Source organism: Diceros bicornis, chromosome 24, assembly GCF_020826845.1.
Source record: "Diceros bicornis minor isolate mBicDic1 chromosome 24, mDicBic1.mat.cur, whole genome shotgun sequence".
NCBI lineage: Eukaryota > Metazoa > Chordata > Mammalia > Perissodactyla > Rhinocerotidae > Diceros > Diceros bicornis.
Window position 1 is genome coordinate 26,383,058 of NC_080763.1, and position 18,338 is coordinate 26,401,395.

The 18,338-nt window shown below is 41.6% G+C and overlaps 1 protein-coding gene across 1 annotated transcript in view; it reads left to right on the forward strand.

Moving 5' to 3' along the window:
- NRXN3 (neurexin 3) overlaps positions 1 to 18,338 on the forward strand; it is a 1,476,736-nt gene that overhangs the window by 441,348 nt on the left and 1,017,050 nt on the right. The window contains 1 exon segment of the mRNA XM_058567468.1: positions 208 to 591. Coding sequence (XP_058423451.1) covers positions 208 to 591 — 384 coding nt within the window.

Sequence of the window (18,338 nt, forward strand, 5' to 3'; positions counted from 1 at the left end):
CAGAGATGGGAACCAAATGGCCTACCTCGTCCTTTCTACTGACTCACAGCATTTCACTCCCTTGCTTGCATCGTTCTCTCCTGGCCAGAGAACACTAGTCTCAGAACTCACCTGCTTGGCTCCTGTCATTTTGTTCATCAATGGGCAACCTCACCTGCAATGCCAGGAGGGCTGTTAGCTCACTCTATTTTGGTTCTCCCATCCCAGGTACCATATCAGTGAACAGCAGGCGCACGCCATTCACCGCGAGTGGGGAGAGCGAGATCCTGGACCTGGAGGGAGACATGTACCTGGGTGGGCTGCCGGAGAACCGTGCTGGCCTCATCCTCCCCACCGAGCTCTGGACCGCCATGCTCAACTACGGCTATGTGGGCTGCATCCGCGACCTGTTCATCGACGGGCGCAGCAAGAACATCCGGCAGCTGGCGGAGATGCAGAACGCTGCGGGCGTCAAGTCCTCCTGTTCACGGATGAGCGCTAAGCAGTGTGACAGCTACCCCTGCAAGAACAATGCTGTGTGCAAGGATGGCTGGAACCGCTTCATCTGTGACTGCACCGGCACCGGCTACTGGGGAAGAACCTGCGAAAGGGGTGAGTCGGCCCTCGTGGGTGGCATGCTGGGTCTAGTGGGGGTGACTACTGCAGCTGTGTCCCTGAATAGACCCACCTGTGCTTTCTTTGCTACCACAGGTGCCACCTTTGAACCGACCTGTGCTTTCTTTCTTCTAGAGAAGAGTTTTCTTGGGGTCACTGCTTTCCAGATCATGCCCTTTCTAGTTCTGGATGCTTGGATTTGTTTGACTAGGGTTGGGTCACAGAAAGGGAAACTTTAGAGAAATATTACCATGATCATGACATTTTTTGGATTAAGTATTAGACATATTCTATTTATAGAGGGCGGATACTTCTCTCTTGGGATTCTGGATGGGCTAACCAACGGGCTGTTTGATTTATTCATTTAATTCATGCTTTTTGATGCTTTCTATATACTAGCTCTTAGATTAGGCTTTAGAAATAACACTATTGAACAAGATAGATGCAGCCCTGTTCTCATGGAGCATGCCGCCTAGTAGAATATTTAGCCATTAAATAATAATTACAAACATGGTGAGTTTTATAAGAGGCAGTGTGATGTATTGGTTAAGAACATGAACTCTGGGGCTAGACTGCATGAGAAATCTGGCCCTCATGAAGTGATGTGAACCTTATCAAGATAATCAGTATCTTTGAGACTCGATTTCCTCATCTGTAAAATGAGGATAATCAGGTACCTACCTTACAAGATATTGGTGATGATGAAGTGAGTCATTAGGTTCCTGGACTATGGTAAACATTTAATAAATGTTAGTAACTGTTATAGTCATAGTTATTGTCATCAACATCATTAAAGGGAAAGTATGGAGAGGTTTGAGAGGTCTTTGCAAAGGGACCTAACATTCTGTAGGCGTTCATAGAAAGCTTCTGCAAGGAAGAAATAGGCAAGTTGAGACTTGAAATATGAATAGAAGTTAGCTTGGCAAAGAGGTGGGAAGAAGATGTGTGTCCAAGACAGGAGGGACAGCATGTGCCAGGGGACTGAGGTAAGAGACCACGGCACAGTGGAGGAACTGAATAAAGTCCAGAATGGACTGGAGTGTGGAGTGATGTGGGGGAAGAATATGAGGGGTGGCTGAAGAGGTGGGGAACAAACAGTGCAGGCTGACAGAATGGGCCACAATGCTGGGGAGAGACCCTTTCCATTCACTACTTTAGCATCTTACATTTGCACTGAATTTACAGGTTGGGTAAAGGGCAGAGATAAAGGTAAGCAAAGAGACAGCATCAAGACAAAGAAATTCTGGTCTATAAGCCATATCCAGATTGCAGCTTCGTTTATTTTTTTCTATGCCAAGCACGCAGAATCAAGCTGGCTGTCCACGGGTTGTCAGCCTGTTTTATATGAAAGCATAATTTACATAGATGAGATTTTGTTGAGGGCATAGCTCTAGGGCTATGAGGATACTGTATGTGCAGTAGGTAGTTCCTGCTCTCAGGAAGCTTATCATTTATTTGCTCGAGGATTGAGACATCTATACGAGAAGTAGTAATAAAATGATACAAGGCAGCACTGTTGGTGACCAGACTAGGAAGACATGGAGATTCATAGAAGAGAAGACTTTCCTGAGGAGGGACCTGCAGGGTCTCATCCCTAAAGACTACCAGTGGTCAGAATTGTCCAAGTATCAGAAGTCTGGTGATGAGGAGGGATCCTGGACCAGGCCTGGAACAGAGGCTGGATGACAGTCCAAGATATTTTCAAGGAGTGGTTTTTGTGAGGTCAACTGTATCACTAGTTAAGGTGTGTTTCAAGAGAATTGCAAACTTTCATTGTATTTGGACCAAAAACAGAACACAGGACACTGGGGTAAAGGAGGAAGAGAGCATTTCTCAGAGCTTATGGAATTTAAATTCAGATTCACTGAATTTCCAAAGCTACAACAACCAGAACACGAGCTTAGATGAGGAGGCAGCCATTTGGAGCAGAAGTGGGCCACATGGGGCTGGTCAGTCTGTCAAGCTCTTAGACTCTTTCCAAATCTCTGTGAAGGGTAGACTACCCTGGTGCTTGTTTGGGGAGATAGAAACGTCATTCAATCTCCGCGATGCATGAGACATTTGTGGTGTAAGCCAGGGTATTGCGAATCTTCCACCGCCTACGAAGGTAGTGTAAGAAACGGAGGTCACTTCAGACTTCTCACTTTTCCTTCTTGGGTCTCTTCCCAACTCAAGGGCCTGTGGTTGCTGAAGACAGGCAGCAGTGACCATAGACAGCTGGGCAAGGTGTCTCTGAGCTCACCTAGTCCAAGGGCAAATCAATAGGAGTTGGTCCAAGATTTGCCAAATACGGTGAAAGTCACTGCACCTTTTACATTGTCACATCTGACCAGTCATTCAAAGGCAGCTGATTGGGGATATATGAGGGACAATTATTCCTGGTACAGTGCAGCCAAGAGGCATCCATTCTGGCCAAATGAGAAGGAGCCTAGCAAATTTAAGACATTTGATCTATACATCGCTCAAATCCCAGACAGTTCAACTGATTGTTTTGTTCCCCCACTAATTGTTTTTTGGGCCTGTATTGTTCCTGACACCATGTTCAGAATGAATCAATGGAGTGTAAAAATGATAGGACTCCATTCTGCTAGCGAAGAAAATAGAGCTCCCCAATGACATTGTTTTTCTTTATTGAAACCGATTCCTCAGTGGAGACACTTTCAATTATTTTTTATACATGCAGCAGGCATTTAATGAAACCCTAGTATGTTCCAGGCACTGTGTTAGATACTGGAAATGCAAAAAAACAGACACAGCCCCTGATTTTGATCAAGGGATATATAGTCTTTCCAGGGAAATAAAGGGAGATATGGGAAATGTACTAACGTGGGGCAAAGGTTATGCTGGATGTCTGTAGAGGAACAGTAGGGCAAACAGATGGGAGAGGCCATGTCTATATCAGGGAGTGATGGTCAGGAAAAGGGGACCTGAGGTTCCTTGGATTTTCTTGTCTCCTATTTCTAACAAAATTATGACCTCTGTCTTCCCCTGACCCTCAGTACCCACTCTAGGTGCTTCTGAAGAATGGTGAAGGAAAAGTGTTTGTTAACATTCTTTATAAAGGAGCATGATCCTTTTTGGTTCAGGAAATGCTGCTCTATCCACAACACCACCATCAACCTCGTCACTCACCATTCTCTCTCTAATTTTTTCTAGAAGCATTAACCTTAAACCTAGAATTGATCATTTGTACTAAATGTGAGGAGTCTAAGACAATTCCTAAGGCAGTGTGTCCTATTTAGCCTAAACTGTGTCCTATAGTTGGGCTTCGTAGTGGGGTCAGTTCCTTGGTATTGCTAGCCCCACAAAAGGAACAGTAGTGAAAGAAGCACTTGTTTATATAAAATGGAGAAAGCATAAGTGGGATGCTGAAAACTAGCATTCAGAGAAAAAGCAGAGCTGGGGATGGCCCAGGTCAGATACTAGATCAGAATAGCCCAAGAATTCAAGCAAAGTGAACAAGCAGATCAGTCTAAGGGACAAATCCCAGATCAAAGTTCCCAGCCAAACACAGGGAATAAGGTAAGAGAACTAGAAAATATATGAGCATATGAGACTAAGGTTAATTTGCATGAGTATCTTCCTCTTAAAGTAAAAATGGATGACTCTTGCTTGTACTCTCACAAGAGTGCTAGTCTACTGCCTGTAAAGATGAGCAACTCTAAATCTTGACATATGACAACTGGCTTGATGTTGTATTTAGATGTTTTCAGCTTGATCTGATACTATTCTAAGAAGATATAGTTATATCTAGCCATCCCAATTGTTCAGCTGTAGCTAATTTGGTTTGTTATTCATAATGATGTGAGAGACACCTCCATGACCTAACAAGCAAAGACTTGTTTTAGCTACTTAATGCTAATCAGTTTGGTTGAAATGCTTTAATCTGCTGGAAGACCACCTGCCATTCTGTGAAGTCATATGGTACAGAGGAAACATTTTAGCTTGTCTATCTTAAAAAGGTATGATCAGTTGACCTAGGACAACATAGGCATCTTCCCTTTGCCAGTGTAGCCAAACTGTTTAATTCAACTGGTGGGAGCCAAGTGTCAATAGGCAAGGCTATGGATTTGATTAATTTGTGGACCATCAAGCTTCAATTTGAGGCCACTGCAGACTCTATCCTCTTCTATTCAAGATGACTTTTTCTGAATGTATGCTGCAATTTATTTATCAATAAAGAAAATAGGATTCAGCACGAGTCCATCCTTATGACAAGAAAAATAACCTACGATACAGCACTTAGAGTCAGGATGGCCTAGTGGTTAATGGCATGAATTTTAAAGTCAGATGGACCTTGGTTCCTGTATTGGCTCTGTCACTCACTAGCTTGGTGATGTACAACAGATTTCTCTCTTAATTCTTAGAAGTCTCAGTTTTCCTCATCTGTAAAATGGGAACACTGATACTTTCTAGGTAAGGTTCTCTTGGTTGCAAGCTACAGAATCAACTATGGCTAACAGAGTCAAGGTAGAGGATTTACTGCATGATTACCTAGAGAGATATCAATCAAATGAAGATCTCACTAACTACTTCTTAAAAAGGGAAGCAGAGCAGGTCTGGGGACCCCAAGGCACTGTGATTGAAGTGATTCATCTCTCCTGACGTCTAGGTTCTGGATTTTTCCATTAAGAGTTTACATTTTCCAAAAAGAGAACCTGATTGGCCTACTTTGGTTCATCTGTCTATCCCTTCACCGGTCAGCTCTGTCCAGGTGAGCAGTCACTTAGAATAGATATGAAGGATCACTGATATATATTTATATGTAATCCTACTGAACCATTTTCTTAATGTTCTTTCATGGTTAAGCTCAGAGTACCCTGACTCATAAGTCCAAGTCCTGTTATAGATGCCCAGCCATGTGGAACTACTTCTGTCTGATAAAAGAAAATATTTCCTGGGATCATAGACATTGGATGCCTTTAAGAGTATTAATTTGTAGAACCAAGAAAGCTGAGGGAGGAGGTAAATCTACTCTTCTCACTGGTCCCTGGGATTCCATTCATCTGACATAAACACCAGCTGAAAACCAAGAATGCAGATATTTTGAGTTCTCTCAAATGACTCTTATTCCAACAGGAAAAGAATAGAGGCAGCAGCTGCTCCCCCTTCCAGCTCAGGGACTTCCCTTTTGGCCAACCCCTCTGATTGCTGCTGTGTGCTCCTGGAGCAGCAGCAGCATGTTCTGCCTGGGAAGGGTGAGATAGTGCCTTTAGATAAGGCTGGACTGTGTCATTTGGATGCCACATGGAAATCATGACATCAGTAAAGAATAGACTTGGCAGACACTGCTGCTGTTACCTGAACCTAATCATTGTTTTAATAGGTGAGAGATTGGAAGCCCTGAGAAGGTAACATCGCTTTAATTGGAATACCTGTAGAATGGTTAAAATTCATGATTCCTGATTCGAATCCATTGCACTTTCCATTACATTAAGTAGCCTTTCCTTCTTGTAAATATGAAAGAGGTTAGATTGTAAGGTAATTGAGGGAAAATCAGTGCATTAAATGTCTTTGTTTCCCCACAGTCTCTGGCACTGTGCTATACACACACTACATGGTTATCAAATGTTGGAGGGCCCAGTCCTCTGTCCTGGGTCTCCTCTTGGTCTGCACACTCCCCTTGGTGCCCTCATCCATTGCTATGGTGTCAAAGGTCATCTATGTGTCAGTGACTCCCAAATCAGGATCTCTAGCCTAGAACTCTCTTTGGATCCCAGATTTCTATATCCAGTTGTCTACTTGACATCTCCATCTGGATATCTGGTAGTTATCTTAATCATAACATTGAAAAACAGACATCTTGAGTTCCTCCTCCCTGTCTTAGACCTTTTTTACTTTTATATTTTCCCATCTCAGTAAATGACGTTACCATTGTCCTTGGCATGTTCCTTGATTTTTCTCCTATCTCATTCAGTCTATCTCAGCGAGCTCCTGTCGACTCCTCATCTAAACCCATCCTGCATCTTTCCACTTCTCTCTCTCCACCACCATATCCTAGGTCAACCTACACTTATCTTTTCTTTGGACAACTAGATAGCATATCATATGATTATAAAAAACTCAAATTCCTTTTGTGCCTACCTTAGAGTATTAAAGATAGATGATGAAAATGTCTACATACCCAACAGATTCCTACCTTACATAGCTTTAGTTTCACTGGATTTTGATCCCCCAAAGTATAGGAAATGAAGCTATAACGATTCTTTGGAATTAACTTCAACATTCACATAGAGAGTCCATGAATAGCTATCTAGCTCTTCTCTGTACTAGGCTTGGTGAGCTAAGTTGTGTGGATACAAATTTGTAGAAGACATGATTTCAGTTCTCCATGAGCTTACAGTCTAGTGGAGGGGATGGAGAAGTCATCTGCAAATTGTAATGCAATTTACCAAGGGCAGTAATTCAGGGAATAATCATAGGGAAGAAAGAGATAACAATTAGAAAGCAAAATATGTCCAAAATGATATACCATTTTACAACTGGTTCTGGATCCGCTGGGTTCTGCTCAGACTGACACACTGGTGTGGGAACCAAAGGAACCCTGGCTTCCAAGGTGAAATATAATAATGCTGGTTACTTTCACTGGTTCCAGTGCCATTGAGGCTCTGCCCCCATTGCCTAGGGATATCTAGGCCCTTTATTTAGATATGTGACCTTGAGATTCTTACTTGGATCCTCTGGCCTCTCTGTTCTGCAAAAGTAAAATGAGACAATTGGGTTTCATGCTCTCTCAGGGCCCTTCCAATTGTAAAACTCTGTGATTCTCAAATGTCATCAGCTTGGCAATGTCTTCCCTTATCCCGAGTAGAGGGGTAAAGGTGAGTGAAGGGCAGGACAGGAATGTGAGTCCTTGTTCCCTGCAGTCTGCAGAACTCTCTGCGTTAGGAGGCTGGATTTAATTATATCAGCACTGCAATGCCTATCGCCTCTGTGATTCATTCATCTAAGAAAAATGAATACCTTGATGTCCTGGGAATTCTTCAGGCCCATGATATATAAGTTTTAATTGATGGATTAATGAAAGGAACCTTGGATTTCTTAAAAGCATTATAAGACTGTCTCCTTTTTGGTCCATTGTTTGCCCCCTTTTGATGGGTAATGACATATATCAGAGAAAAGAGCTTCCCAAGAAATATACAATTCATCAACATCAGCCAATGTGTCCCTGTTTTTTCTTATTCATTGATGCTTAAGTCATACAGATGTATCTCTGGTCATGACCAGAGCAGTGCTCAGATTCACTCTTCTTTTTTCTCTTCCTGTTTTCCAAGTTTCTCTTTCCATTTGCCCGGGAGTGTATGATCCCAAGAAATTGTCCGTTGGTCCATGAACCCTTCCTAAGTGTTATTCTACCAGGGCAGGGTCCGAGATACCCCTGATCACAGCTGCTCCTGTTACTCCAAAGAAGAGAGTTAGGGAAGGAGATTCTAGTCATTCTGGAGTCTTGGATCTCCAGGGATCTCAGAAGAACAGGTTGGGGACTTTGGAGATCTTTGAAAATCTACAGCTAGGCCTGCATCTCACCTGAGAATGTGAGGGTCAGCGCTTTGGGGCAGCATGTGACAGCTGCTTAGAATCGTGTCACACCTGCTGTTGGCTGTGGTTCTGTCAAGTACAGGGACATGGCGGCTATTTATATTGCTGCTCTGTACCTTGTTTACTGCCTTCCCTAAAAGCTGCTTAACTGCCAGCAGACATCTGCCCATTGTGGATGCAATAAACGGAGACGCTGTTAAATTATGAGAAACAAGTGCTTCCAAACGCAACACAAGGGAATTGTCATAGCCTTTTTTAGCATCTCTGGCTTCATGTGTCTTCTCACAGATAGATGAATCCTTCCTTGCTCCAGCCTGGATTAAGAGGAAAGGAAAGTTAAGAGACCTACAACTTTTTGAGAGAAATCATGTGACTACTCTATGTTAGGTTCTTAATATACACTGGGCCATTTAACTTTCATATCTTCTCTGCTGGCTGCGTATTATTATCCTCATTTTCTAGATGAAGAAATTCAGGGCCCAATTCATTCATTCCAAAGCTTCTATTGAGTACTGTGTGCCAGGGGCTGTGTTGAGCCCTCGGGATACGAAAGCATGATTGTGATGCTCCTCATAAACATATAAATATATTCTGAGGAAGGTGGGACATAAATGCAGGGAAAAATATCATGGACAGCACCACAGACTGGGTGACACTAGAGCTGAGGCTTGGTGGAGTAGCAGGAATCTCCCCATAAGACCAGGCAGGAATCTCCAAGTGAGGCAAAAGGAATAGATATGCAAAGGTGACTTTGGTAAACAGTTTTCTTTGTGTGTGGAATCCAAGACTTAGGGAGCGAGGAGAAGGAATTTGAGGGGATGTTTTAGAAGGTGTGGTTGAAGGGGTTGAGGGGCTAATTGTGAAGCACCTTGTTTGCTCTCCCAAGAAGTGTGGACCTTATCTTATAGGAGGCATGCCATTTTTAGCAAAGGAATAACAAGGTCAGATTACTCTGGCAGAGGATGGATGGGGTGTGGGAGACAGTGGGCCAACAGACCAGTGTGCATTAGTTCAGTTTGCATTTGTATTAATTCAGGAATGAGAAATAAGAAATCTAACTGAGGTAGGGGGAATGGAGGTCGAGTAGTGGGTACACATCCAAATAAATATTTAAGAATTTACTAACCAGTTGTACACAGCTAAAGAGTGGCCAAGACTGGATTAGAACAAGGGTTTGGCCATAGAAGCCCATTGTTTCTTCCCTGTACTGCTCAGCCATCTCGAATCAGTTTGAAGATTCTTGGGAGAAGTGGGGAGGAGTGAGGCAACAATTAAGGGGGTATAGCTAGGTATCACCTACACATGCTGGTCACCCTCTGAACATATGTGACTTACCATCTCTCTGTGCCTCAGTTTCTATTTTTACCACTGAGAATATCAGCAGTGGCTGCTTGGTTGGCTTGTTAGGAGCCTCTGTTACAGAGTCAAAGTATATAACGTGCTCACATAGATAATAAGCCAACATTCCCCTTTCTGAATCTAGAATTCAGCAATTCAAGAACAAAAAACTTCTCTGGCTACTGTTTTTATTCCATTTTTTTTCTTGTGTTGTGGAAATAACCTAGACATGATTTCTGTGTTTAAGCATCTGATATAGGCTAGAACTTAAAAGTGGGGAGGAAGGTTGTGCCGGAAGAGAACATACCAAAGCACGCTTTTCTCCATATTTCACATGGTTTGTATTTGGAATTAAGACATGACTCTGGTGTAATCCCAGATTTTGAAGAATTATGTTAAAATGATCTATTGTTACTGTGATGATCACAACCAAGCTTTGCATATATTTGGTGGGAAAATGAATTGTAGTTTCTCTTGCTCTTGGAAAAGTGGCCATATTTGAGATTAAGCTAAAAGATTCTTTCCTTAAAGATAGGAAAATCGTATTTTTCATTTCTCCGTATTCTGGTCTCTCATGAGGACTTTATAGCAATGACACCCAATACTGAGGATTGTGAATGTGTGTGCATGGATAGTGTGTGTATAGTTTCCCTCTAGTTTCTGAGATGTTTGTCTATTTTATCATGGGTTCTGTTTACATCCAATCTGGGATTATTAATGGGAAGAAACAACAGACATGTAAGTCATGAATAGAAGGCCCACCTCAAAACCTAAAACTGGACTGACTCAAAGAAAACCAGACAGAGTATAAAGGGTTGTAGAATTATTTATCTTGCCAGAGGCTCAGATATTATCTAGCATGATCACCCCCACCTCCAATTTTAGATGAGAAAACTGAGGCCTCCAGGTAGGAAATGAGTTGCCCTAAGAAGAGAATATTTATCCTCTCGTTTTGGTTCCCCTATAGTTGGATTTTTCCAAGAAATTTGCATGAGCAGTATCTGTGCACATTTTGTAAGAATATATATCTATGTCCCTTGGCCTACTAAGCGGTAGAATCATGGTATTGTAGCAAAGGCATTGGTGAATCTGCAGGAATTTATTCTTGTTAATAAATTTTATTCGAAATGTTGACAAATGATTTAGAGAGAGGAAATATGAAGGGAAAAGATATGTACACATTTCTCCTCTCTTTCTCTTTCATCACCCATTCCCTCTTATCCCATGAATGGTAAATAAACCCAGCCCAACAAAGAGAATTTTGGAAACCTGGGTATGAACGGCTCTTGAAAGGTCCCCTTCTGTGGGCTCTTGGACAGCTATTTCACCAGCAAGGAGATGCAATGTTTCTTGGAGAAGATCATTTCGTGCTTCTTAGCATGTTTAACCTTTAAAGCAAGGCATTCTCATCAAAATGACAAACCCCAACAGAGCCTTCTGAGAGGCCAGTAAGTCAGAAACCTTATAAAATCTGTGGGATTAGCACACTCCCCCTCTTTGTTCCCCCGGGGAAAGAAAGCCCTGTGTCTTTCAGATTTCAATCTTCTCTGCAGGCCCCTTGTCAGGAGCTTCCTGCTGTGGCCCAGTGGTATTTGAATATTGTTTTCATGTGGTCTCCCAGGGCCACATACTGACACCAGCTAAGGCCAGCACATTCTTGAGCTCCATCAGAGACATTGTAAAAGAAAGATAACTGCTCTGATGTTTGCTTGGTTGAATTCTTCCCATCCCTAAAGTCTTCCTTTCCGGGTCTGAAGATAGTGGCTGGCTCTTAATGTCACCACGTGTGGTGGCAGGCTGTTGTTCACAGGGACCTCGTCTCCAGCCGCCTATCTCGGCTTCCTTTGCCCATTTCTCAATCTGTAATGAAACTTTTTCACAAGAAACCCTGCTTCTCCTGTGGAAATCCACAAAGGCAAGTCTATATTGAGAGCAGAAGTGGAAGGAGAAAAGATTGATAAGTTCAAGTCCTATTAGTTGTACAGGTGGTAAAAGCATTCACTGGAGATTGGCGGGTGGTGGGGGAGGTGACTCTTTTATCAGGATTTACAGACTTATATTTACAGTTGGAAAGGACATATGAGGTTTTTGAGTCTAACCTAATATCTGATGCATAAACATCCTTGACAAAATCCCTAAAATGTTGTGTGGACTCTATGGGAACATTTACTCTGTTTCCATACGCTGTGCTAAATGCTTAGCAGTTGGTACCTTATTTAATCTTTGCAACAACTGTGTAGGATGGGTGCTATTTTCATTCTCTATTTATATCTAAGTAATTGGGGTCAAGGAGCGGTTAAATAACTTCCCTTGGGTCACCTACTTCTTCTGGGCCTTCCAATCCCACGCCCATCTTTTGTGATCAATATACTCTACTGCTCCCAGTGAGAAGGATGCTCACCTCTTCAATAAGTAGCCATTTCATTTTTGGATAGCACTAAATATTTTAAAAAATATCCCTTTTACCATGAACCAAAGTCTCTATTCTTCTAATATCTTTCTTTTGATGTTCGTTGAAGCTTTGGGAATTATATGTGATTTATTCACTCAATTAACATTTTTTACTCAGTACTCACTATGCCATAGACACCTGATTTGTAGAGAACTGATCAAACCTAAACTCTCTTCTACTGCGGACCTTCAGTTATTTAAAGAGGACTGCCATTTTTCCACTGCAATGTTGTCAATCATTCTCAGGATAAACATCATTACTTTCTTCAACCAGTCCTCACCTGTTGTGGTTTTGAGTTCCTTCAGAAGCCAGTAGTCCTTGAAGGGAATGGAGGCAAGTAAGGAGGGGCTGGTGCATTCGCTGAATGGAAGGATGGCTTCCAGTACCAGGGACCTTTGTGAAGCGGGCTGTGCCCCTTCAAGCAGCAGGCATATGTTGTTAATCCAATAACTCATATGATTATTGGACATTGTAACATCATATGGACTATGGGTTTGTGTGGCTAGTGGAATTCACTTGTATATTTATGGGAGGTAAATACTTTGGCTGGTTTTTTATGCTTAAAAAATGGCATGGGCCCACAATAGGCAGCATCACATTTACTGCCTAGTCTTACTTCTCAAAATAGTCCTAGACTGTGTGTGGTTAAATCACATATTTCAAAAGCAAGGCTAAATTTATCTTTGGCCATAGGAACATCTCGGAGTATCACTCGACAAGGAAACCGTGATTTTGTCAAGTGTCAGCTGATACAGAATCATTGAATGCTGGAGCTGATCAGAGCCTTGAAAGTCGTCTATTCCGGTGCTCATAATTTACAAAGACAGAACTGAGGTTTAGAAGAGTGGTTACATAAGTTGTCCAAAGTCACACAGGTAGCCATGATGGGACTTGTAACTCAGTATTTTGAATCCTGGATCAGAGCTCTCTATCCTAGAGCAATGTCAGGAGGTGCTCCAACTTTGTGCCTTCGGGGTGGTCTTCCTGCATAGCTGTCAGCGGGGATGCTTGGGCAGTGCAACTCAGAACCTTTCTGCATAAGCTTAGCGGATCCTTGTGATTTTTTTACGTATAATAGTCCCTTTATTTATTGCAAATAGACTAGGCAATTAATTCACAGTTAGCAACTTATGGCCTGGAAAATCTCATTACCCAAACCTTGCGTTATCAACACATCTGTTTACAAAGAGATGCTTAAAGAAGTAGTCTGAATATCTAGATTCCTGATCATCTCCAAGAAAGGGGGAACCACTGAAAGTCAATTTTGGAGGGAGTGTAGGGTTGTGCCAAGGTTATCAAAGCTGCTGAAATTCACACGTAAGGGGGTATAAAAAGGGAATTCACATTTATTGAGTCCTACTATGTGCCAGGTATAATTTGGTGCTTAACTTAAGATGCAGGAAACTTGGAGTCAGACAGAACTGAGTATGAATCCTAATTTCATCACTGATTATTGTGCGATCTTGGGTGTGCTTTTAAACTCTCTGAGCCTCAGTTTTCTGATCTAAAATAAGCCTTTTTGGGGTTGTTGTGAGGCTTAAATAAGATGATTATGTAAAAATCTTAGCACAACACCCATAACTTTATAAGTGTTCAATACATGGAGGAGTAGTATTATTATTCTCTCGTTTAGGTTTTAGAACAAGTTTATAAAGTTTGTAATATCATTCACATTTTTTAGATAGTTAAACCAAGGCTCAGAAAGATTAAATAACTTTTAATTAGTGACAAAGTTAGTGAATATTGGAGGCAGGATTTTTTAACCCCAGTCTATCAGATTTGCTATTATACTCTGCCATTCCCTAAAATGAGAGGCCTTAGAGGTGGGATCAGGGACTTTGGGAGGGCGTAAGCTGTGGAAAATGGAGGGGCTCTTTTTTATCTTCTAACCCTGTGCATTCTGTGCCTCAGGACTTTCAGGGGGTGAACTTGGGCAGTAAGCAGAAATGGAAGCTCTCCATTTGGAGTAAGTTCAGGATTTAGAAAAGCAATCAGCATCTTCTACATCCTCTTGCTCACATTCTTGGTTCCTAAGTAAAAGAACTCTAAGGTTCCATGGGGCTGGTCCAAAAAAGCATGAAATTGGTACAGCCTGGGACCGGGAAGACAAACTTTGCCTCATCACAGTTTATCCAGTGCCACCATGTACCTGGATAAACTCACTACCTCCATCCATACCCGCTTGTACACGTGCACATGCACACACACACACACACACACACACACACATTCTCCAGCCATAAAACTAGACCTCTCTAAATTTTGTTTCACTTATCTGTCTCTTGCACTAGACTTTGAGCCAACAAACGTGTACCAAGCATCCCAGTGCCAAGGATGGAAAAGGAATTCAGTCTTTGTGCAGGAAAAAAATGAAAAGATGAATGAAAGCCTAAATGTATGGGCCTAGCTCTGAGATTTACTATACTGAAGTTAGAATTCTGGTTTATTATCTGACAAATTCAGAGAAACTTGGTGTCTGAACGTCCCTCCTCTCTACCTCCTGACACACACACAGGTTAGCATTTTCTGGTGGTTAGAGTTGGGGATATGCCTAGAGAAGAATCACCCAGAAGTTCTCTTAGGCTGGGATCTAGCCTCTTGGTCCTTTAGCAACTATTCCCATAACCCAGAATTAGTTGTAGAGAGTCAAGATTCAGTGTTGCTTAAAGTGATCAGATGGGCAAGCATGGAAAAGATGAAGCCCAAAGAGAAGGAGAAGCAGGCTTATGCATCCAGGGCAGGCACTACTACCACTTGAAGTAGAAGAGGCTGACTGTGCTGCTCTCCATGGGGAGAGGAGACCCCAGTGGGTGATACCTGTTTGCTCCCTCCCACTTTCTTTTCCTTTGCCCCTCCCCTGTCCCCTTACCTTTTTCCCTCTTTCCTTTTCTTTATATCCTCTCTTCTTTCTTATTTCTTCTTCATCAACCCCACACAGTCCTTTCTTCCCTTCTCTGTCCATCTTTTAGGCTTAATACGACAATAATGTCTACCTTTTACCTCCCAGAGGGATGCAATTGACGCTTGTTAATTCAGAATGATTGGCCTCCGGGCTGCCATCAAATGTAAGCTGGTGCCTAGGGCTACCTCAGTAAGTGGCAGCTTGTAGAAGGGAAGGACAGGCCTTCAAGGCCTCTGCAAGCACATTGTCTAGCCTGGAAGCTATCTCTTTTTGACTATAATAAATGAGAAAGGGTCTTGGCAAGAGGGAACAATGACTCTGTAAAACCAGGTGGCTGAAATATAAGTGGGGAATGCAGAGCAGTGCACTGGGATATCATTCCTTACCTGAGGAAATGACTTGGCTACTGCAAAAGAGGCCCTCTCTGCCTAATGTGGGGTTCCCCTACCCCCTCCCTGGCTTTCTGTAAATGGAGATTGATGGCGGTGTGTGATAGTGAAGGAATATGTCCTCAGGATGAAGCTAACAGAATTATTTCTTTGTAAATTTTCTTTTCCCCTCTCTTTCTCTCTCTCAACCATCCTCTCTCTCACTTATTCCTCTTCTTTCACCTTCCTTCTCTTCTTGTCTGCAGTCCCTTTAAAACACTTTTCATTTCTTTCCTATGTGAAGAACAGGTTTGACCCATCCCATTTCTTTTCACTGCAGAATGGTGCTCCTGCGGGCTTTGATGGAGCAATTGATATAATGAATCTTGACTTTGGTAGGACTGTTACTCTGTCTTCATAAAATGCTGCTCAATAAACCAATCTCTAGATTATAGCTCTGTTAGAAGTGTTTACCACTGTTGGGAAGAAGCCTCATAAAGAATTGTCATCAATGGGTCATTGCCAATGTTCTAGGTCATGGATCTCCATTTTTTAAAATAAACATTAATTTTTATGATTACACAAGCAATGTAGGGAATGGGAAAATTCGCCCTTCCCCTCTTATGGGGTTCTTATGGCTGCTCAAATAATTAAAATGACGTAAGGCAGGTTAACAGAAGAAAATCAAAGTTTAATACATGTGCACGGGGAATTGACATAAGCATTAAAAATTTTGAAGACAGTCAGGCAAAATGAGGTATATATGTCATTCCGGACTAAGGAGAACGTAGCAGGAGTCTGGGCCCTTCAAAGGGAAAGAAAGAAATTTACAGGAAGGTGAAAAGAGTTAATGTTCGGTCAACAAATACTTGTAGGGCCATCTAGAGACAGTGGGACACAGAGAGGACTTTGATCAAATAGGCCTTGCTAGGTTCCTGCCTGTCTACCACACCTAGTTCATATTGTGCTATATATGGTGATAGCTCCTTCCTGGAACAGGCCTTCTATCTTAAATTCTTTTAGGCAGTTAGGGGGAAGGTCAAAATTTCTTCATGAGTCTTTTGTTCTTAAAAATAATCAGTCCAAAATAATCCAGTGAAAGAGGCACATTTTGAGGTGGCAAATTCTGCTCCCCTACAACAATATATGGTCATTGTAGAATATTTGGAATATATGGAAATTTATTAATTCAACTTTTTATTTAGCCAATATTAATTGAGCACCTATTTCATGGCAGACAAACAAAAAGCTAAAATTGAGCAGAGTGATACCGACCAGAAATGGTAATTGTTAACATACTGGTATGCTTTCTTCTATTTCTTCGGACAATGTAGGTATAAAAAAAAATTTTGATATCATTTTAAAAGTAATTTTCTATCCTGACTTTTTCAGTTAGAATTATCTTATAAAGCCAGTTATATCAGTTTCATAATTATACTGTAATTTCAATTTAGCATTATATCATAACTTTTGTCTCAAATCATAAAGAAAATCATCAAAAATATTATTTTTAATAACTTCTCAGTAGCTATATTTGCCAGCTATTGCCTCAATAATGTTGTTTACAAGCCACTCCAAAACCTTGTGGCTTATAACAAGCAACGTTTAAATTTTATATGTACTCACAGACCTGTGGATGGGTTGGGTGCCTATGCTCCAAGCTGTGAAATGGTTGGACATAGCTGCAGGTTTTTGGAATTAGAGTAGGGTCTTCTCCGTGGTCTCTACATTCTCCTTGAACCAGAAGCTACCTAGGGAATATTCTTCCCTTGGCAAATGGCAAAGAGGGAACATGGCAGCATCTAGTGCCTCCTGAGACTTAGCCTGCATCTCAAACGTTGTCACTTCTGTCCACATCCCCTTGGTCAAAGCAAGTCATGTGGCCAAGCCCATCATGGGGTGGGTTAATACACTACACCCACTCTAATGGAAGTACTGCAAAGTGACGGGCAAAGGATATGGTATATAATTCAAAAACAGGGAAGGTGTGAAGAATTGTGAACAAGGGTTCAGTTTACTGTAGTAGATTATATGATTTTTTTGTTATCACTAATAACCAGAGGTTGATCAAAGAAGACTAGTTATTGATCCTTTCTGTTAGCCTATAATGTGGCCCCATATTGGTTTGATAGATATCGTGAGACCCTTTTCCAAACATGCAGGCTTTAGAGGACATTGGACTCTTTTTCACTAATCCCATTTTCTCTTCTATCTCTGCTTTGTGGTTCTAATATATCTTCCTATTGACACTTCAACTCATTGCATCTCTTGGAATTTGATATCTTGCTTCACAGATTGTCTCCTAAACCAGATAAGAAATTAGCTCTGATTTTAATACAGAGAATGCTTATGATCATTATTGCAGAAGAGCTAAAAGAATTGAAGCCTAAGAACTAGGAGTGTCACTTCCAGAAGATCATCAGCTTTAGAACCTAGAGTTGAGGCTGAAAGATTTGATACTTGGTTTGAGGGTTGTTTTACAAAACATAGATATGGATAAGGTACTCAGACACTTGGACTCTCTAGGAGTAGTAAGGAATGACTGAATCCAGTTTTTCTTTTTTTAAATTCAGAATTACTGAACTCCACTCTTGTAATCTGTACTGATTTACTCTTTAAGTCTGGAATTCTTTTCCTGTTTCAGGTCTTATCAGGTCTCTGAGAAATGTGTACTGCTTAGGGTTCTGCTATTCAGGCTATTATTTTTGGTATTTCCCTGTTCTTAACACTTGGGGTCCTGGTTCTCTACTGATGGACCTCTTAATTTTGTTTCTTTTGTATCTGTTCCTCTGCTTTTAGTTGGTATTTATTTTTTGAAATATATACTCTATTTCCCACATTAGATAGTATGCTTTAGAAAGGCCAGGACCATGCCTTCTCCACTGCCCAGTGCCTGGCATATAGAATGTGCTCAATACACATTTGTTGATGGTGATAGGTACGGGGCACAGGGACCCTCCATCTTTTCATCCACAGACTTGACGAATCTTTTTTTCAGTTATATATTCTCCCTCACACGCAGATTGCCTTGCTCTAGGCTTATATTTCCTGCTTACAGCCAAAAATTTCCTGCAGGAAAACTAGTTTATGTATTTATTTCAAATGTAATTTTCTAAGGAAGGAGAATGGTTATCCAAGCAGAGTT